General features: G+C 33.9%; 1 protein-coding gene across 4 annotated transcripts; it reads right to left on the minus strand.

Moving 5' to 3' along the window:
- Positions 1-2106: 2106 nt before the first annotated feature.
- Positions 2107-20860, minus strand: LOC143560986 (MADS-box protein SOC1-like). 4 transcript variants are annotated; one of them, XM_077049155.1, is made up of 8 exons: positions 20516-20860; positions 20151-20360; positions 4232-4313; positions 3432-3493; positions 3216-3315; positions 3055-3096; positions 2420-2461; positions 2107-2259 (listed from the first exon to the last, which is right to left on the minus strand). In XM_077049155.1, exons 2-8 carry the CDS (start codon positions 20330-20332, stop codon positions 2128-2130), a joined length of 642 nt encoding a protein of 213 aa, XP_076905270.1. In that variant the 5' UTR covers positions 20333-20360; positions 20516-20860; the 3' UTR covers positions 2107-2127. The 4 variants fall into 4 exon arrangements, with proteins under 4 accessions (XP_076905270.1, XP_076905268.1, XP_076905269.1 ...); XM_077049153.1 differs by having other exon boundaries at positions 3432-3499; XM_077049154.1 differs by having other exon boundaries at positions 3432-3499; positions 20151-20860.
- Between the last annotated feature and the right edge of the window lie 1621 nt (positions 20861-22481).

The raw sequence follows: 22481 nt of genomic DNA on the forward strand, positions 1-22481 counted from the left end.
GGTAAGAAATACTATGAACCCTGAATTCCCTGTATCTTCTAACCATTATAATGAGATAACAGGGGAACACACAGAACCGGTAACAACAGAACATACAGAGCATGTTGAACCAGTAACGTCAGAGACAACAACAGAACATACAGAGCATGTTGAACCAGATGCAACAGAAAGGTTGTATTACCACCAAGGGCGAACAGAGGAATTCCACCAAAACGGTACACTCTAGAGAAGGAAGCTCGAAGTTCTAGGTATCCTATGGCAAATATGGCAAATGGGAATTTATCTGATGAAGCTAAGGCATTTGTTGCCTCCTTGTACTCTAATCAATTACCAAACAATGCAACAGAAGCCTTAGAGTCAAAGGAGTGGAAATATGCCATGGAAACCGAGATGAAAGCACTAAGGAAAAATGACACGTGGGAAGCATGTACTCTCCCACCAGGAAAGAAGACCGTAGGGTACCGGTGGGTATTTTCTATTAAGTATAAACCGGATGGAACAATTGAAAGATACAAAGCTCGGTTAGTAGCCAAGGGATACACTCAAACATATGGCATCGACTATTCAGAGACATTCTCTCCAGTTGCAATGATTGATACAATCATGGTCCTCTTCTCTATTGCTGCCAACAAAGGATGTCCCTTGCACCAGTTCGATGTCAAGAACGCTTTCCTCCACGGAGAGCTAAACGAGGAAGTCTATATGGAAAACCCCCCCCCCCCCCAGATTCACGGAAGGGTTTAAAGAACGGGAAGTGTGCCGGTTAAAGAAATCCCTTTACGGGTTGAAATAATCTCCCCGGGCTTGGTTTGGCAGATTCACTCTTGCAATGCGGAAATATGGCTTTATGCAAAGCAATTCTGATCATACCCTATTCCTGAAACGAAGAGATAGTCTTATAACGTGCTTAATCATTTATGTTGATGACATGATCATTACAGGGGAAGACAAGGAAGAAATGGAACAACTTAAAAGGAACTTGTCTGCAGAATTCGAAATGAAAGACTTGGGAAGATTAAAGTACTTTCTTGGAATCGAGGTACTGAGATCTAAACAAGGGATTTTTATTTGCCAAAGGAAGTATATTCTTGATTTGCTAGCTGAAACGGGGATGATAGATTGCAAACCAGTGGAAACTCCAATAATAGTCAACCACAAACTCCACATTGAGCCTGAAGCAGAATTGGTGGATAAAGAGAGATACCAACGATTGGTAGGAAAGTTAATATATCTCTCACACACCAGACCTGATATTGCCTATGCGGTTGGGGTTGTAAGTCAGTTCATGCACCAACCTCAAACCTCCCACATGGAGGCGGTGTTGACAATCATTAGGTATCTTAAGGGAACAGTTGGTCACGGAATTATATTTAAATCCAATGGACATTTGGATATTCAAGCCTACACTGATGCTGACTGGGCAGGAGATGTAGGAAACCGAAGGTCAACATCGGGTTACTTCACTTTAGTCGGTGGGAACCTCGTGACATGGAGGAGCAAGAAGCAAAAGGTTGTTGCTCTCTCAAGCGCGGAAGCAGAATTCAGGGGAATTGCAAGAGGCTTGGCTGAAGTTTTGTGGATACAAAAGCTCTTAGCTGAACTCGGGTTTCCCTCAACAAAAGGGAGCATGATTATGTGTGACAATAAAGCTGCAATCCAGATATCAGAAAATCCAGTACAACACGATCGAACGAAGCATGTTGAAGTTGACAGACACTTCATCAAGGAAAAACTGGACACAGGGGTCATTGAACTCCCATTTGTTCAATCGAAAGATCAACTAGCTGACATTCTAACAAAAGCAGTGAATGGAAAGATGTTTAGCTATTGTTTGGGCAAGTTGAGCATCGGGGATCCCACTACTCAACTTGAGGGGGAGTGTTGAAAAGTAAAAAAGGAAAATATTGAGGGATCAGTCATCACATCATCTCCCGTAACCAACGCCTCATCACAGCTAATTCCCAGCCACAATTGTTGAAAAGTTTCCTCGTTTGTGACATTTATCTTTACTATAAATTGTTGTCGGTTGGTTCATTGTAAGACACACAAAAAAAAAACACAATTTCAATTCAATAGAAAAGCTTTCAAGTTCTCTGATTTTCATCAACAAGTTGTAGTCATGTTGGTCTATCTTGTCTGATTCTTTTTTACGGGTAATCCAATGAATAATCCTGTGTCAACATCAGAACTCTCTCCAAAGTTCAATGTTTGAAAGTTTGCTCTTCGTTCGTCTGTCGTTTCTTTGGTTTGGACGAGACACTGAAACAAAAGATCCGAGTGTCATTCTCCTTTTAAACCAACAGTTTACAACACTGTATATAGAGTTTTTGTTAAGATTAGTTTTAATATAGTGAATACATATACTTTTAATGTAAAAATAAATAAATTAAATCAAACTGTTATAAATGAAAAGGCCTACCTTTCCATTAAGCATTGCATTTTGAGAAGCTAGCAATTTCTCCTGAAATTTCAGAAAGAAAATGAATAAGCATTGCATTTTGACATGTCAATTTCGACAAAGGTTCGTTTGACCAACCAATTCCTAAAATGTCCACCCTAAAACTCGTAGACCAGATCACTTTTTAACCGTTACTCGACTGGATTTTTAACCAATCAGCATCTGTCACTTGTCAAACAATACCGAAGGAAAACAAAACAAAAGATCTTTTTAAAAGAAAAATAAACCTCATCGGAAGCCAAAAAAATATCATCGAAGCCAAAACAAATCTCGTCATAATCCAAAAAAAATATCTCAGTGGACACGGAAATGAATCTCGTCGGAAGCCAAAATAATCTCTTCGGAAGCCAAAATAATCTCACCAGACGCCTAAATAATCCATTCAGCTTCGACGATGATTTAAAAGAAATAGCGACCCGATGTTTTAATTATGACGTGTGGTCAGTGGTGGAATCATGTTGATTAAAAATCCCGTCGAATTATGATTAAAAAATGATTGGGTTGACGAGTTTTAGGGTGGACATTAGGAATTGGTTGATCAAATGAACATTTTGTCCACATCGGCCCAAATTTTAATTTGTTGGTTTTATTTATACCTTTGCTCGTAGCTCCTCAATTTGTTCACTATAATCATGCATCTGAAACACCAAAAAGACAAATTAAGTTAGAAGCATTTCAAGTCTAACTCAATCAGGACTAGCTGTTGAGAGTCAGTGTCCTATATATATTTTTTTCTATGTAAAAAGTAAAATCCTACCTTTCGAGCTCGAATAATGCATAAGCTCCTCTCCAGTTGATGCTCAAGCTCTTGCAGTTCCTCAATGGTGCTTGATCCCAGACCTTCTCCTAAAAGCTTTCTGTCAAATTTTAGATGTTATTTGGTTTTCTTGCACCTATCGAACTATCGATCTTTGCTTTACATCAACATGTGTTGTGAATTATAAGGAATGGAATATAAACATGACATTTGAACCTTTTTGAGAGCTCTAGGACCTTTATCTTGTTTCCCATGATTTCTGCTTCTTGCCTTAAATTCTGCAACTAAAATGTCATCAGTGACAAATAAAAGCAAATAGTTAGAATAAAAGCACATGAGTAAACTGCTGACTCAAAGATTAAACTAAATTACAAGGATCTTAGTGTATTTGTACATACTTAAGGGTATAATATGTAACGGTGTTAAATAGTTATTGTAGTTATAGTTACCCACTGTTAGTTAAATAACGAACAGTTTGTGTAAAAATAGTGGTTAGGATGTTAAACATATTGTAATCAATTGACATTTGATACTCATTAGAATTGTCTAGTTTGTTGATCATATTATGTTCTTAACTCATTCCTTCAAATTTGTCTTTGATGACCAACAGTAACTAGCTTATACGAGCATCCGCAATAGTCGGTTTTGAGAGTAGGCATGATGAGAAGGAGAAAGAGCATAGTGAATGTTCTTTTTATTTAAAGGCCAGATTTCACCATCAAGAATTTTTCTCAAATTTTTCGATCTTTAAGGCTTTCCATACTTTTTTATTTTTCTTCATTTCAGTATTTTTGAGCCAGTTTGTGATTTTAAAAATTGATAAAAGGGCAGCTTATGTTTCTCTTTTTAAACATTCAGTTTTTATCTAATGATTTTAAAAATTATAATCTTTGTTTATTTTTTATTCCGCTCAGCGTTATTTTGTGAGAGTTGCTTTGATTAGGAAATAGAAAAGAAGTTAGGTTTTAAATTGAAGATGCACAACCATGATCATCTAGCTGGGAATGAATTCAAACCTGAACATCTTCAACAGTTGCCGAATTTTCGGTTTGAACTTCTTTAACCTGGTTCCTATAGCGTTCAATAGTCTCCTCCATACTGAACAAAACAAAAAATAAAAAATTATGTGTACATAATTACATAAATACAAAATGACATTTATCTAGTTTTACACAAAAGCTGGATTGGGAATGTTTCAAAAGCTAACATAAGTTCTAATATAGTACCTGCATTTTATGTCCTAAAATAAGTTAGACTTTTAGTTCAGAAATTACATGATTGAAAAACTAACCAGAAAAATCATGTCAAGAAAAACATCATGTCATGAAACGTATATTGACAAACTAACGTGAAATTTGAGGTGAGAAATAGAGGACAATTCACAAAACTCACTCAAGAAAAACATCAAACAAGTCGTGGGCGACTTCTTCAAAACAATACGTTCTAGGAAGAAGTAACTCATAAAAACACTACTAGAAAACATCTCACTTTTTCGTAATTCAGACTAATTTCAGACGTATATCCAAAAAAAATAAAATATATTGTTGAAAATTGTAACTAACTCTCAAACAAAGTTCCAATAACAAAATACATTTATCAATTTTGTTTATTATTTTCTTCGAAAAAAGTGTTGGTAAACATCATAAATATAATTATATGTGTTATCTATAATACTATACTTTTATTGGTAGCAATTAAATAAGTAAATAATTATATATTATCGGTGATGTTGTATAATTGTAGTAACTTTGCAACAATATACATTTGTAGCAATTTTATAGGACAATGTTGTGGGAAAAATATTGGAAATGATCTATCCAACATTTGGTTTTTTCATTCAGCCTTTGTAGGAAAATCGTTGGAAGATTGGTTTTCGAACGAAAATTGAACTAAGGAAATGACTCATTTCTGGTGGTGAAACTTATACCACATCTCAAAATAATGCATAGTCAAAAGTGGTTGTGGGCAACTTCAAAACAGTCCTAATAGAAATAACCCATCAAAGTAAGCTATCTTGCAGCCATGTTGTTCATATACATAGATGTATTTAAATTTGGACATGATAAGAGATCACAGTTTATTTTATGTAAATACTCCCAAGTAAATTGTTAGTTGATTGTATGCACTAAAAAGTGTGTAGAAGCTAGAAACTTAGTGCACGTGTACCAGCTATATGTGTAAAGGTTTTATGTCTTGTTATATTTGTGTTCGCAATTATGCGTGGACAACTATTACATGCAAACAATATTATAAATAGTGTAACCACAGTTATAATATGTGTTGTAATGAAATAATATTGTATAAAATACAAATACATAAATATATTTTATATATTTATTTATATGGCTATCATTATTATTTATATAATAATAGATCAAAATAATTAATTATACTTTATTATATATTAGCTTAGTAATTGTTGATATGTCATATTACTCTTAATAGCTAATAAAGGGTTTCCCCTTGGGTGTATATATAGAGAGAATAAGTTAACATCATAACTTAATCTCACACCCAAAAAAACATGTGTATTCTCTCACTTCTAAACCGGGTTCCTCTCAAGAACCCTAACTATCCTTAACTATACATTCTAAAGGGGAACTCGATCAAGATGACATACATGTCAACTATCTCATAATCTGCTGCGGTTACTACTCTCCATGCTGTAACATGTTCATAGGTTTAATATATATATCATGTTTTTATTACTTACATGAAGAACTGATCAACATGTGGCATCAGAGTGATGTTGATTAATCAGTTCTTCATGTTTTCCGTAAATCTGGAATTGAATCAGAAGACATGGACTAAAACTTGATAAACCCTAATTCTTTAGGTTTCTTTTTTTTTTCATGTTCTATTACGAAAACAATACATGAAACTGTTTAAAATCGCTAAAATTCATATTTAGTAAACTCTAATATTTTCGAAATCTGTTAATTTCATGCTTAAAGATTTCGATTCCAAGTTTTTTTTATGCTTAATTGTTAAAATTTTCGATGATGTTCTTCGTGTTCATCATTATTATAAAAAATTATACATACGTTGGTTCAAAATCTAGATTAAAATTTGTTAATGATTATTTAGGGAAATATTTTTTCAAATCTTGGGTAACTTAGAAGTTTTAATATTTTCTTAAAAGATTTGAATCCCGTTAAAATAGGAAACAAATATAATTGTTACTCATTAAAAAGATTTGAACCAAATCTTATCATTATTAATTTAGTTAATAAAGATCATGGGTTAAGGGCTTAAACCAGTTTACGGGTTCACGGGCTATTTAAAAATTATGTATTATGGGCTTAAAATAGCTTAAGTGTTTAAAGAGTTTATGAGTTTCTAAAATAGTTTGGGGTCATAACCCATAAACCCGAAAACTCACTAATACTGGAATCAACAATTTTCATAAAACTACATAAAATCATGTAAACACCCAAATACTGAAAAACCCATTAAAAGCCGGAAACTGGCAATTCTCGGGAACCCAAAATTTCCGAGAACTAATTCCGCAAAATAAGGTCCTACCGGAAACTTAAAAATCCTTACTCTAAACATTTTTCGCTATTAATTAATTAAATGTTTTGTAAACCTTAAATATTATAAAATTTTACAAAACATAAAGGCTTAACTTGAATGAACTTCTGATGTAACACTTCTGTCCAAAGGTGATGAGTTATATTTACCCTATCATTCAGATATAACTGAAAAGCTTTTGTTAGTTTTCCTAACATGATACAAATGTCTCACTTCTGCCCAAAGGTGATTTGTTACATTTTTTATTTAGCAAAACTAGCTCCTGCATAATTAAAATAGTTGTCTCACTTCTGCCCAAATGTGATGTGTTACAATTGTTTTGCACATATACTTAAATAAATTTTAATTCTGCCCAAAGGTGATTTATTTTTTGTTTAAGTAGAACTTTTAATTATAGTCTATTAGTTGATGTTAATAATAGACATATCATATCTTCAATAAAATATAATGATCCTCACATTAATGATCCTTCATTAATCTAATGATCATAAATTAATCTGTATTAATTAATATCCCATAACATTACTCACTATAATTTTCTTCTATAAAAAACTGTCACATCTAAATCATCCACTCTAATATTAAACCATAATATAAGTTTTACATCATAAAGATCATTAATATTTAGCTCTTCTCATTTTTAATTATCTCTTAAGACATAATACGACTATCCTACTGTCCTTTCTAAAAACAATCATTCCATTAAAAACTGGAGCATAATAAATAGAATGAGTCAATCATATTGTCTCTTAAGATAACGATAATCAAGAACTTATATAAATAAATGCTATCACTAGAGTTATTCTAGATTTAGTTTTTCTCAAGACTAATCAAAATAATTCATAAGATTCATGCACTTCTTAAAAGTTCTAACTATAAGGTTAAATGACATTACTGAATACATCATAATGTACAATACCATGAACCATAAAGTTAAAGGCTCACACATGAAATAAGTACAATTTTCTAATGCATTACATACTAAAATTTTCAATTATTACAATTTGTTGCCTTAAGTATCAACTATAACACTCACATAAGTACAAAAGGAAAACGAGTATGTTGATCAGCAACATATGTACAAGAAAAGAAATGTATTGTACTGAAATAAGATATTATTCAACTCACACCACTAAAACCTAAAAGAGGATAATTCTAAGGTTCATAGACAACATACAAGTATTACTTCCAGCTTTAAGTTCTTTAAGGAGAAGTCTCATTGCAAAAATATGTCATTAGATTCGGCATAAGCGACAAGACTATCCGTAATTCAAAAGAACAAATGGCTAAAATTGATAGTTGTATATTAATCATATTTAAGTCTGTTAATCCTAATATTCCCATTAACACATGATTGGTTGAGTCTAGTTTTATATGTTTACCTGAAATCAACAAAAAACTATCATGAGTGTTAGTGACAAATTTAAATGTTAAGGTTATTAGAACCATGATAAATTTTCTTTTAATTTTACTTTACGATACCTTAAATATTCTGGAGATTAATCAGAATTTAGTATCAATACTTAAGCTACATTATGACAGTTGTGAGGTTTGAAACATTTATAAAATATAATTAGATGATAGTACATACTTTCACAACTTTTGTTATTATGCAAATAAGAATTTAACAAAAGACAAATGAGACTTATAAAATCATCATCATCATCATCATCATCGTACTCAGTATATCCCACCAATAGCAATGCTATGGTAGGGTCTGAGGAGGGTAAGATGTAGACAACCTTACCTCTACCCCATAGGGATAGAGAGGCTGCTTCCGATGAGACCCCCGGCTCGATAGTAGTTTTGCATCAAGCCTTGGACATAAGGCACATAGCACTCAATCATCGGGACACCGGCTGATTGGTGCATGTGCCCTTGTCTTTCGGCTATCAACGCCACCACATGATGCCTGAATAACCTTCCCCCACTTTTAACGTTATTTTCACGAGATTAGTAAAATAACGTCAAAATTAGTGCAATTTTACTTTTGCCCACCCGAGAGTTCACACATATATACATTATATGCGTGCACCGCCAGCAGGGCAACAAATGAGACTTATCATTGAAATTTGGTTTTAATGGATTGATTTTATAAATGAGACTTATAAAATCAATCCATTAAAACCAAATTTCATGAGAAATCATGACATGGTTTATGAAGGTGATTTTTCATCCAATCTCATTCTTAGTGATTTTCATCATATGTTAGATGCCCTAAACATTACTTGGCTTAAGGAATAAGTATGGGTCCACCAAAAGTTCTATTTCACTTAAATTCGTGAAACTTATTCAAATGAAATATTCAGACATAATTGTTTTATCATTTAAAAGGCTATTTACTTGTATCTAATATGTCTTTCATGATCCACGGTCTTAAGGAAATCCATTCATATATACTTAATATGATTTTTTCTAAATATGTCCCTAAGTTTATTATGACATATGAACGTTAATGAAATCAAATCAAGTCTAACATATATTTGACAGATTCCCATATCACGTACATCATTGAAACTTATCTTGTATTTTTCCTAAAGATATTAAGAATCAGTGGGAGCCTTAAGTGTCTCCATCATAACTTACAAGATTTTCAAGAGTTGGGCGAGTGAAAACTTGATATTATCTCAATTACACCTCTTGTACAAGACATTGCTCCATCATAACACTATTTCATCGAAACTTATCTCTTTAGAATTTACTACTACTCTTACGAAAGTTTCATTATTGCGTAAACATGGGCAATTCAGATTTCTTACTAAACTAATACTCACCAAGAGATACTACAACAACTTATATTATTAACTTGTTTCTCTATTAGAATTTATTGGTCTTTAAATATTGACCATAAGCATGTAAATTTCCTAAAGGTTTCTAAGGTCAGTGGGAGCAGTAAAAGTCTTTATAATGTCTTGTTAGAAGTACAAGGGGTGGGGGGAAGAGAGTTATTAAATTTTACTCCGAATTTTACTCCGATTACACCTCTTGTACACCATAATGTACCAACTCTTACACACTTAGAATCCTGAAAATGATAGCAACCTAACCAAGAGCTAATTTATAAAACTGAAACTTCAAATACACCCAATAATCAACTCAAGAGGTCATCTAGGTTTTAAAACCTACTAACTTTGATGATTATGTAACCTCCCTAACTAAAGTTAAAATGATTGTTGGAAAGCTTACTGATCAGACCTCTTCTAACTAAATCATTAGCATCAATTGATGTTCTAATTGAATAAGCTATTATTAGCAAACAAAACTACACTTCATAAGTCAGTATAACGTTTGAGATTTTGTTGAAACACCTAAGGGTGTTCATAACTAAATTAAATCATAACACAAACATTAAGACATAAAGAAGCATGATTGATTGTTAAAGGTTATACTCAAGAGGGAATAAATTATCAAAGAATCTTCTTACCTATTATACAAAAGATTTCTTTAAGTATCATTATTGTTCTAGTAGCTTATAATACTTAAAAGCTACATTAGATGAACATTAAAACAACTTTCCCTAACAACCGGCTTACATATTTATATGTTCATAAAACAACCTAAAAGTTTTAAACTGAAGGTCAAAGAACATTTAGTCTGTAAGCCAATAAAATCCATATATGGGTGAATGCAAACATCAAAATGTGATGAAATCTTTATACAATTATTTTCATCAAAAACCATGTGGATTAATGTACCTACCTCAAGATGAGTGGGAGCAACTAAAAATACGTTTGTCCTTATATAGATGACATTCTTTTGACAATATATGTTACATAAGTCGAAGTATTGTTAACACATACTTAGATATGAAATATCTAAAGATATCCCTTACGTGACAGATATCATAACAATCTGAGATAGAACCGAATGGAAGTTAGTTAGTTCCATAAGTTTTACCTTAAATGGGTCATTTCACATGTAACAAGCGATATTGATCTCCTTCAGAGGATACAGGACCATTGAGATTATTTCCTTATGCTTCATTAAGTAGAAGCCTTATATAAGTCAAGTCTATACTCGTTTAGATATTACTCAAAATTGTAACACACTAAATATGTCTAGATTAATGTGAAGCATCTAAAAGAGTACTAAGATATATTTAAAGGAAATGAAAGACTATAATTTAAAAGAAGAAGTGAGAATTCAAACCGTTAGATTACTCTAAACTTTTCATATTCAGATATAAGAAAATGTAATTTTTGGGATATATTCTTATGTTAGCTGTAACATCCCCAAAATTCCAAATCCAAATATGACATGTTTAAAAATAAAATCCTGATTTATTGACCCATCCCGGTACGCGATGGGCATAGCCAAAGAGACCATCGCGATACGCGATGGTCCTTGATGACACATCAACACGTGTCACCCGGAGGTGACACATGGCAGACGTCGCGACACATGGCAGGCCACGTGTCAACACGTGGCTGAACATGTCTTAGAAAATGACACGTATCTGCCACGTGGCAACACGTGGCAGAGGGTGGTTAAGATGGTGACACGTGTCCGCCACGTGGCGACACGTGGCACTCTCTGAGTAAAGCGTGTCATCACGGTACGCGATGACCAAAAAGAAAGGTTCCATCGCGTACCGCAATGGGACCGGTTTTCAGCTATAAATAGGAGCCTTCATGGCTCATTCCATTCACACCACCCAATTCTCTCTCTAGAAATATTTTCTCTCTCTAGAGATACTTCCCCTCTCTACCGCGATTTCCGTTCCACCGACCCGACAATCGTAACCTCGTAATTCGCACCATATACCGACGACACCTCGAAGTTCGTACTGACAATCCCAACGACTGGGGCACCTCGTTTTGCGTGCCGACCTCATAACGTGTGACGACCTCGTAAACCGTGCCGACCCGAGACGACCCGACGTCCCCCCTCGAAGTATGTACATGGCCCGGCGACCCCCGAACGTTGCCTCGATTTGCGTGTCGAGGAGTTGTTGATCAAGATTCTCATTATGCGTGCAAGCGTCGAAGTGCTGCCCGAGAATCTAGATAATAATAAGCCGAACAAGGTAACAGTTCTGTTCGAATAAAATATTAATAAAATAATAAAGGCTTAGACCTTAGTCGAGGGTATAGCCTAGACCTTGATCAAAGTATAACAATTAAATAAAATTTCTTTATAAATAAGAAATACAAAATAGTATCAACAAAGATTATATTAAAAATATAGTTTCTTTATGATTAAGAAACTTAAGCTTTACATATGAAGGATATAGTTGAAATGTTTAATGAAAAGTAAAAGTTTATGAACAAAGGTTATAGTTAAGATAGTGTTTCTTTATTTTTAAAAAACATAATTCTTAATATACAAAGGTTTTAGATAAATGACGTTTCTTCTTGAAAAAAAAGAAACGTATCATAGACATTTCTTCTTGAAGAAGAAACATGGCACATGATTAGCAAATAAAGAGAAAGGATTCATGTCCAAAGTATTTTATACAAACAAATGATCAATCAAGGTTTAAGCTATCAAAACCAGACTAAAGGTCTGTAACCGGATTAAGAGATGATCCGGGTATTTATATAAACCTATTTTATTATAGGTCAATCATTCATTCAATCACAAAGGTTTTCAAACGAGATCACCACATCATTCACAACAGACAGTCACAAGTGAATACATTAAACCTTTTTCAATCAGTCAAGATAAACGGGTTGTTTATCTTAAACAAAGACAGTCAAATAAAGATTTATGGGATTACGTGATCCCTATTAAAATACAAGATAGAAAATAAAAACAACTCAGACCGAGTACACATGTGTCTGGATCCAAACATAATCAATCTAGTCTATCAGTCAAGGCTATGTGGCCGCAGACTAGAGGTCATAATAAAAGTTCTCCAAAGGGTGTCAATTCCCGGAGAACCGTAATTGTGTGTGTATGGCAGTGGCACAATCCCAGAAATAATAGACGTTTCTGTTGAGATTGTTTCATGAAAACTATCTTGTGAGTCAAAGAAAGATTTAAAAAATGTTTTTAGAGTCAACGATTCACCAGCATATCGCTGACGTATTTCCCCCACAAATATTACAGGAAATAAAGTTAGCACAGGTAGCATGGAATTATAGCCAACTCATGGATATAGATGCTCGCAAGATAGAGATGGCTTAATATTTTAAATTATTAAAATATTGCAAACAATATTTAAACAAAGTTTTATAAATAAAACAAAGGTTTGAAAAACAAACTCTTGAATATTTATTATTCAAGAAGCTTTATATTAAATCAAATATTTTTTTATATTTTACAAATAAACTAATGTTTCAAAACATAAATTAATATTTTTTATAAACTAAAGACTTCCGCTAAAACTCTGATATATTTTCAAAGCAGGTACCAACTATTGGTCACACGCCTAGGCCCTAAGTGCGGGTGTGACATTAGCAAATAAACTTATCTCATGGAGGAGTTGTGATGAACTGATAACAACAATCTAAGTTATAATAACATAATGTGTTGATTAATCACAAAGCAATTAGCAATAAATGTGGTTGAAAATTTATCAGTGGAATCACAAGTTCATTAACTCCGTATAAATTATAGAGAAATCTGCAATTTGCCTCCCTGGAAAATATCTTCGCTGGATGGATTAACCACTGAAAAAGAATTTGCGAAGGTTGTGCCATTACATTTTTCGGGCGGGTTTTTTTTGTCTCCTACCGTCAGTTGACTTTCCTTTGACCTATTAAAATTGTTGAAATGACCCATTTACCCCTAAATCTTCATCTTCATCATCTGACCCAGAAATTGATGAACTCATTTCTTCATCTTCATCATTTAATCCAGAAATTGATGAACTCCCTCATCGTCTTCAATCAACAGCCCAAAAATACAACTCTAATCAACAACAACCCAACAACCCAAAGAACCCTAAAAAGTTGCAGGTTTTTCAATATCATGGATTACAACCATTAATCATCAAACAACCATCATGTGGTCTTTCTTAATCACCTTCATACTCACCATATCCGTCACACCCACCACCCACTGGAGAATCCTCCACCACCCATCTTTTCCGACAAACTCAACCACACCGCCGCCGCTGACTTCTGACAACCCATTTTTTCATGAAACACCAATCAACAAACCCCATATCAACCACCATCGTCGTCGCCGGAAGTTCCGACGACCCACCCAATGGCTTCGGCGCCGCCATGGCTCAGATATGTAATATGAAGATTAGACAAAGGGGACGGTCACCGCCATGGCTGCATCACCGGTTGCATCATAACCAAATGCCATCCGGGTTGCCCCGCCAAGATACGTGCCGAATTTATATCATCATCGCCATCTCCAATCATCTTTTTCATCATCATCATCATCATCCTAACATTTGCATTCACAAACAAACACACAGTCACGCACATACAAATATATGTATGTGTAAAGAGAGAGAGATTGAGAACAAGGTGAGTGGGGTTGGATCTGTGATTGATAATTGTGCCTAGTGTAATAGAAAACGTAGTAATAAAAGGTAGGTGGGGTTGGATCTGCAATTATTATTATTATTATTATTATTATTATTATTATTATTATTATTATTATTATTATTATTATTATTATTATTAACTTAAGTTATAGCATAGAATAGAATCTACATTATTAATAATAATGTAATGGCACAACCTTCGCAAATTCTTTTTCAGTGGTTAATCCATTCAGCGACGATATTTTCCAGGGAGGCAAATTGCAGATTTGTCTAAATTATATATTGAAAATTTACTATGATAAAGTCAGCTACCATGTTTTATCAAACAGTAACAGTTTGAGAAGTGCTGCATTAAAATTTTGATATGAAATTAATTATTCGTTTATGAACAAACTGAGGAATCTAAATTTTCGTATTAAATACATTCATGATATGCTTAAGGATCCTATAACTAAAGGTCTATTATCCATAAGTATTATGAAAGCGCTTATAATCAGGAGGGGTTTATTAATGACCACGTAAACTGCATATCGTACTATGAATGATTAACTATTGAATTTCCCCATCAGTTTTGATTTTGTACGTCTCTTAATATGTTATGCATGCATAATGACATATAGACGAATTAAATATACAAATCAAACGTTCTGAAGGGCTTACTTGAAAATTTTGATCATAACTACTTAGGTTTTAAATAAGGACTACAGTATGATTAATGGGGTCTTGAGCTGATGTTCAATTAAATGACTGTATATCTCTGCTCCAGTTTGAGTTTAAAACTAAAATGAGTGTTAACTTCTGATCAGGCTTATCTAATACTCATAATAAATAATTACTCGGCCAAGTGGGAGAATGTAAGAATAAATATATTTTATATATTTATTTATATGGCCATCATTATCATTTATGTAATAATAGATCAAAATAATTAATTATACCTTATTATATATTAGCTTGGTAATTGTTGATGGGTCATATTTGTAACATCCTAAAATATTCTAATATTAAATAAAGAAAGTCGCGTTTAAATTATCGTGTGTTATTAATTAATTAATATCAAACAAAGAAAGGATCATGGACTTGGACTAATTAAGATGAATTAAAGGGTAATGGGTATTAAGTCCATGGGCTTTAAGGGATATAAATACCCCCTTAAACCATCTTAAAACCCTAATCCTCATTCCACCTTTCCATATTTGCCTACACACTAAAAAACAGACACATATACATATATACGGCCGAGAGAGTAGAGCGAGGTTCAGGATCAATTGGACGCTAGTTCATGTAGATCCTTATTATACAAGCTTTATACAAGATCTAGAGATCATAAACAAGTTAAACGAGATCCAAACGAACACAAAAGGTATGTTCTTGACCCTTAAAGTTTACGTTTTTATTAAAGTTTAACCTTGAAACTTAGAACGAGAATAGATCGGGTGTAAATGAAACGTAAAGTTGTAAACTTGATGCTAAAACGAACTTAAAGGACCTACAATTAGGTGCAGCTCGTTTAAAATAAACCATAGACCTAGTATTAAACGTTTTAAGCTTAAAGGTCCAAACTTTATGCTTTTCCGGGCCGAGTTTTGCTCGAAAAAGATCATGGGAATGCTCTCGGGATTGGTTAGTATCATATCCAAGGATTTCACGACGAAACGGATACGATTAAGGAGTTTAGAACGAACCACAGCTGCTGCTGGGTAACTTCGCCTGCAGCTAAGTTCACTGCAGGTAAGTTCGTCGGACACTAAGCTCGCTGAATGTTAAGTTCGCTGAATGTTAAGTTCACTTAACTTAGGTTCGCTTAAGTTAAGTTCGCCTAACATGTATGTTCGCTTACATTTAAGGTAACGAATCAGATAGAGAATCAGACTTAATTCGTTATGAAGAATGGGTTAGGAATCAGCTGCCGCCCCTAGAACCCCGCTGCCAGGGGCGCTGCCCCCGGACCCCCGTTCGTTGTTGGTTATATAAAGATAGAAATACGATGCGAGTAGTAATAGTTAAATGATACGTGAAATTTTTATACCGTTAGTCGTGCACAGCTCAAGAAGGGAATAACTATTAACGGTGAACGTAACCGCATTCAGGTGAGTTTCTAGCCCCATTCCTTGTTATGTTTTTCGGGGCTGTGTGCATACTCGATGTGATTAATTAATACACTTACCTTAAGTGGTAAGTGTATGCCATATATGATACATGTGATAGATATGAATGATTGATTGTCAGTACGCGAACGATCTTCGGATATTGCGCGTACTGTCAGGTTGTAAATAAAGATATGAATGTTATATATGTATGATGTATGATCGTTACGAATGAATGCTTGTCGGGGCATGAACGATCTTCGGATATTGCACGTACCGACAAGGAGTATGATTGTTAAATGAATGATGTGAAGAACGCCTAGAGTGTTCTTATGCTATGATGTATTAATTGTATATGCGAAGTAAGTGTATGCAGGTACAGGAATGGTATGTGAGTCATACGTCTGACATAGTAAGTTAGGATGGCAAATCCCTCTAACTTTCGTTGGACATAGACTTGGCATGTGATGGCGTAGTTAAGAACTGTGGGCCTTATACGTGTTATAGATGATAGATGAGAACGTAGTTAAGTACTGTGGACCTTATACGTACTTCCGATAGGAACCAACATAGGAAAGGACTGCGGACCTTATACGTGCTGTAATGGTAATGTGGTAGCATAGGGGAGGACTGTGGACCACGTACGTGTCATGAATTAGGTTGCAACATAGGGAAGGACTGTGGACCTTGTACGTGTTGTTAATGTAGGATGGTATAGGGAAGGACTGCGGACCTTGCACGTACCATAAATGGTGAGCAAAGGTAAGGACTGCGGACCTTTTACGTGTTCATGACCTTGAGTATAGGTATAGACGGTGGACTATGAACATACTCTCAGTGTACTGAAGTAAGTGATAGTAGTAAGTATGTATGTAGAACAGAAGGGTAACTAGTAAGTATGAGTATGTATTTTCGGATACGTAAGTATGTATGATATGTGTATGTAATGTACGTTACCTGATTAACTAGAACTCACTCAGCACGTAGCTGACTTTTAGTATGCACGCAGGTATACATGTTTATCAAGATGGCATGAGGATGACACATGGCATGGATTGAGCGGTTGGCATCTGAAGATAGAAGAAATGATGTTTTAAATATGTGGTTTTACCTTATGGTTTTAAAGGAAAGATAGAATGTTTCGTAATAAAAGATTGATGTTTTATATTCCGCGAAAGTTTTTATTAACTCTGATTGTAAGAACTGTGGTTACGAGTAAATCTAACGTCCAAATGTGAGGTACCGGTGACGGGGCCTTACAATATTACTCTTAATAGCTAATAAAGGGTTTCCACTTGGGTGTATATAGAGAGAATAAGGGGCTATTTGTTTTTGGACAAAACCTCTTCCAGACCACTTTTCGCTTCACCGCGCAGAACATGCGCAGAGGTTGTGGTCTGCAGTGTGTTTGTTTTCCCGAAGCAATTCATTAAAAAACCTCTTCCAGACCTCTTCTCCTAGAAGTGTTGTGAATGCTACTTCTCACCTCTTCCAGACCTCTTCTCCTTTGTTTTCCCGTTACCACTCCAATCCATCCACCGCCGCTACCGCGGTGGTGACCGGACGTCGATGACGGAAGTGGTCTGTGGACGGTTCAGTGGCGGGGGTTACGACGGTGTACGGTGGTGGCTGTGGAATGGGGTAGCAATTAGGGACGGTGGTGGTATGTGGTAGTTAAGTGGATGGCAGTGGAGATGGTTATGGCGGTGGTGGTGTTGTGGCGGAGTGACGGTGGTAGTGACGGATTGTGGTGAGGGTTGTTTGGTGGCAGAGCAACGATGGCGGTGGTGGTGTTGGATTACGGCGGTGGGTCGTCGGAGAGAAGAAGAACAGAGGAGAGGAGAGGAAGATGAAATGTGGAGAAGAAGAAGATGATGAAAAGTTTTATATGTCTTGTGAGATTAGATTAGAATAATTATAAGTTTTGGTAGTCTGCAGATGTTAAAAAACAAACAGTTTTCTTGTTGCAAACTGCAGAGTTTTGGTCCACCTCTTCTGCTACAGATGTTGGCAGATGTGGTTTCGCAGACTTCTGACATTTTACCTCTGAAAAACAAACAACACCTAAGTTAACATCATAACATAATCTTACACACATAAGAAAAACATGTGTATCCTCTCTCTTCTAAACCAGGTTCCTCTCAAGAACCCTAACCATCCTTAACTATACATTCTAAAGGGGAACTCGATCAAGATAACAAACATGTCAACTATCTCATACTCTGCTGCGGTTACTACTCTCCATGCTGTAACAGGTTCATAGGTTTAATATATTTATCATGTTTTTATTACTTACATGAAGAACTGATCAACACAAACAAATAGACAAATGGTATAAATTTTTTGTAACCTTTTTATCTATAGATTAAATTCAAAGTTAAATTTAGATATCTTAAATGAAAAGATCGATGGGCTATGACGCAAAACATTCAGAAGAACTGAAGATGTTAATATCAAACATTTCCATAAAGTATACTCCTATATTTTTGTAATATTATATATTTGATCTAGTACATAAATAATATAATATGTAATCTATATATTGTACTATTTTGGTAATGTATTTAGTACATAGTTGATTCTTTTTATGGTAAAAATGTGAAGAAAAGCAAAAGCTGATCACTTTATGCGTTTGTAAAAGAGAGGTTGGGATATATGAAATAATTACTTCATGTAAGTCTTCCCTGGTGAAACATAGGAGTAAACATTCTACTTTAGATTGGGTCAAATGATGCAGTTTTAATTTTATCATCTTCCCATTGTAAGGATATGTTTATAACCCGGTCCTGTTTGGTTTTGTTTTTCTTTTCTCAGGTATAAATTTTGGTTGCTTGCTTCTGTAAGTCTTCCCGGGTTTTTTGTTTCTTAATAATATTGGTCTTTAAAAAAATACTTAAAGTAATTATCTAACTTAAACATCCTGAGAAAGAGTGATTAAGTTTGTAGATCTTGTCATCTCAGAAAACAAGAAAAGCTGCACCTCGATGTGATTCCATATATAATTTTTTCGATATATAAAGAGTGTTCCTGTGTTTCTACGATTAAGCAGCATGTTAACTAATGGATTACGAGAAATTGGATCGGATTTACAGTTACAAGAGGTAAATTTTGTGTGATTCTAACTCAAAGCTCCAAACATGTAATTGCATCAAAAGAAATATTAGAGAAATGCAGACAATTAATGTATTCTTCACCCGAATTTGATCTTAATATATTGAAATTGTGCAAGCTAAACTGCCAAGAACTCCAGTAGACTAATATAAACTGCTAGATTCCTATTATTAACCGTGAAAGTACAAAAACAAGAACCGAATTTGATGCAATTTTGTCATGTATACTTCAAGTTTTGATAGTAACGCATAGCAAAACCAAGAGCTTAAATAAAAATAAAATAGAAGAGCTTTTCGATTTCCTTTAATTGTATTGTTGGATCAATATATCAATGCAGTATGGTAACCGTTTACCTGTCAGTTAATTGTAATCGTTTTGAAACCCTAAATCGTGTACCTGTCTCTTTTTCCAAATAAAAAGAAATCGTTTACCTGTCAGTCTATTATAATTGTTTTGAAACCCTAAATCGTTTACCTGTCTCTTTTGCCAAATAAAAAGAACTGAATTTCAGATCTAAATATGTGTGTCAGTGTGTTCTAATTAGAAAATTAAAGAACCCATAGGTTGATAACTTAATACCAGAATACAGAAACACAATTACTTAACATACATACGGATCTCTATGTATATGTAGATCAGTATATGTATGTATATGTGTCTATGTGTATGTATATGCATGAATAAACAAATCAAAAGAAAAAAAAGCCCACAAATTTAAATTAATCAATAATTAGAAATTAGTGAAAAAGATGAAACCTTGAGCTTGCAAATTCACATAGCTTGCCTCTTGGTGAGAAGACAATCAAAGCAACTTGAGCATCACAAAGCACAGAAAGCTCAAAAGCTTTCTTCAATAAACCATTTCTTCTTTTGGAGAAAGTCACTTGTCTACTTGTAGCATTCTCTATCCTCCTCATCTGGGCCTTTCCTCTTACCATCTTCGATTTTAAGTCTCTTGAAACAGGCCTAATATTTCAAGTAAAAAGAATTCATAAGCCATTCCAAGATCCTTAAATGATACAAACTCCATAAGGGTAATCAGTTTTTGGATCAGATAGAAGTTCTCATATGCAGAAAATATGCTTTGTTGCTACATATATATGTCTACACAGAGAACTTACCAGGAAGCAGAATCCAGATTAGTGTTCTTTATGGAGAAAAGTAGAGAGGTCAATGTGTGTGGTGTGTGAGTGTGAGAAAACCCTTGGAGAGTAAAGTGTGATTGGGGGAGGAGTACTAGGACTTAATTAGAATGGATTTATGGAAAGTTTGTTGGATATTATTGATTGGTCACTCTCTACATCCTTAAAAAGAAAGAACCATAATCTGAACCCACCAATTTAAGGCCAAATTCATCATGCTTGTACATGGGGATTTCAATTTTCAATACCAATGCGCATATGTTATTCATTTTTTACATACTTTTTTATGAGTGTGAAAAACTACACAAAATATTTGAGTGAGTCTTTTTTGATTGATGAAATACTAACTATCAATACTGATTTTGACACTTTTTGTTTAACCCATCAAGAAGGAAAGTCATTACTATACGAAAACCCTCTTGAGTCAAGTATTGAACGTACTTGAGATCATAAAAAGTCAAACATTGACCATCACTTCATGTCATTAGACCTGAAGGCCAATTGCTCATTATTTACATATTGCTCTCAATAAATTAGCTCTCAACAAATTAGCAAAGGGCATGCAGGACAATTATATTAAGGTGTTGTGATGGTCCCCCTTGCAAATTGTAAGTGTTTTAAGTTCCATGATAAACAAAATGATCGATTTAGATTTACGAGTAAGTTTAGGATGTTTAAGAAATAGAAACAAAATTATTAAAATAAATGAAATAAGTAATTTATCTTACTATATTATTAAAACAATACAAGATATCCACATGAGATTCAACTAGCATGCCCATATTGGCTTTCAAGTCATCCGGTTTTCATATATAGAATTGCCACATAATTCACTAAATAATGTTTTCTAGAATCATAATCTCACAAATTAATGTTTTCTATAATCATAACCAACTATTTCCTTTCCAATGATTTAAAAACCGATTTTAACCACAATTAATTATTTATAACTGATTTTGTGTTCCCTTTTTTAGTATGTTTATACAGTTTTTCATTCCACTATTTATACATATTTTTCCTATGTCTTGTGGTTTTGTAGAGAACACGGTAAAGAATTCTTATGATATCTACATATATATAACGTTTGAAATATTTTTCACCCGGATGTAACACGGACCAATATCCTAGTTTACTTAAATATAAGAGTATCTTGGATGTCAAGTGCCATCTTTCTAGCACAAACAAAAAAAGATTGTGAATTTTTTGAGCATGGTTCAGCGTGTTATGTATGGTTCTTTTTCGGTTTCTAAGTCCCAAAATTTCGTTTTTAATAAGATTGACTTTGCTACTCAAAAAGGGATTGCGTCGCAACTTGTTACTCGTTTGTCTGTGACTTTATTGTATTCGTTTTAAATTTAACGATAAATTTTAAGTTTATGGTTAAAAAAAAATTATTCCCCCGATATCTTCCATTCTCTTTTTTCTAACTAAATAAAAATATATTTCTATGTTTCCAATTAGAATATTGTATGCAAAGGAGTATTACTTAGCCCCACCTTTTTTATTGTGTGGTGGTAAAAATGTTAGTAAAGACTAGGGTTGTCATTTCCACTTTGATGGGGGTGGTAAGGTGGTATGGGTGTAAAATGGTGGTTATGGGTTCAATACCCATAGTGTACAAAGAAAAAAAATTAGTTGTTCAAAAAAAGAAAAAAAGACTAGGGTTTAAATCTTAAAAAAACAAAAAATATGGAGAATAAAAAAATGGTTGTTAAAAAATAAAAGGAAGTAATTATTTATTTTGTATTACAAACATCTCGATCTTTTCGGTTTTAAATATTATTCCTTTATTAACTATTTATTAATATTAATTTATTTATACTAATTAGTTAGTATTGTACTTATACGTAAGTTCAATTTCATCTTAATTCAAAATTTTATTATTATATATAGCAATTAGGAAGTTTGATGCCGTTCAGTGTCAACTGGATCATTTGGCGACATC

This window comes from Bidens hawaiensis, unplaced genomic scaffold (genome assembly GCF_021521415.1).
Source record: "Bidens hawaiensis isolate Kalapana, Puna unplaced genomic scaffold, B.hawaiensis_p1.1 tig00020520_1, whole genome shotgun sequence".
NCBI lineage: Eukaryota > Viridiplantae > Streptophyta > Magnoliopsida > Asterales > Asteraceae > Bidens > Bidens hawaiensis.

Coding starts and splice junctions, on each gene's coding strand:
- LOC143560986 (XM_077049153.1), bottom strand. CDS start 20,332: ATGGTAAGAGGAAAGGCCCAGATGAGGAGGATAGAGAATGCTACAAGT. Junction 3,316..3,431: donor GTCCTAGAGCTCTCAAAAAG/GTTCAAATGTCA, acceptor AAAATTTGACAG/AAAGCTTTTAGGAGAAGGTC. Junction 2,260..2,419: donor ATGCAATGCTTAATGGAAAG/GTAGGCCTTTTC, acceptor CTTTTGTTTCAG/TGTCTCGTCCAAACCAAAGA.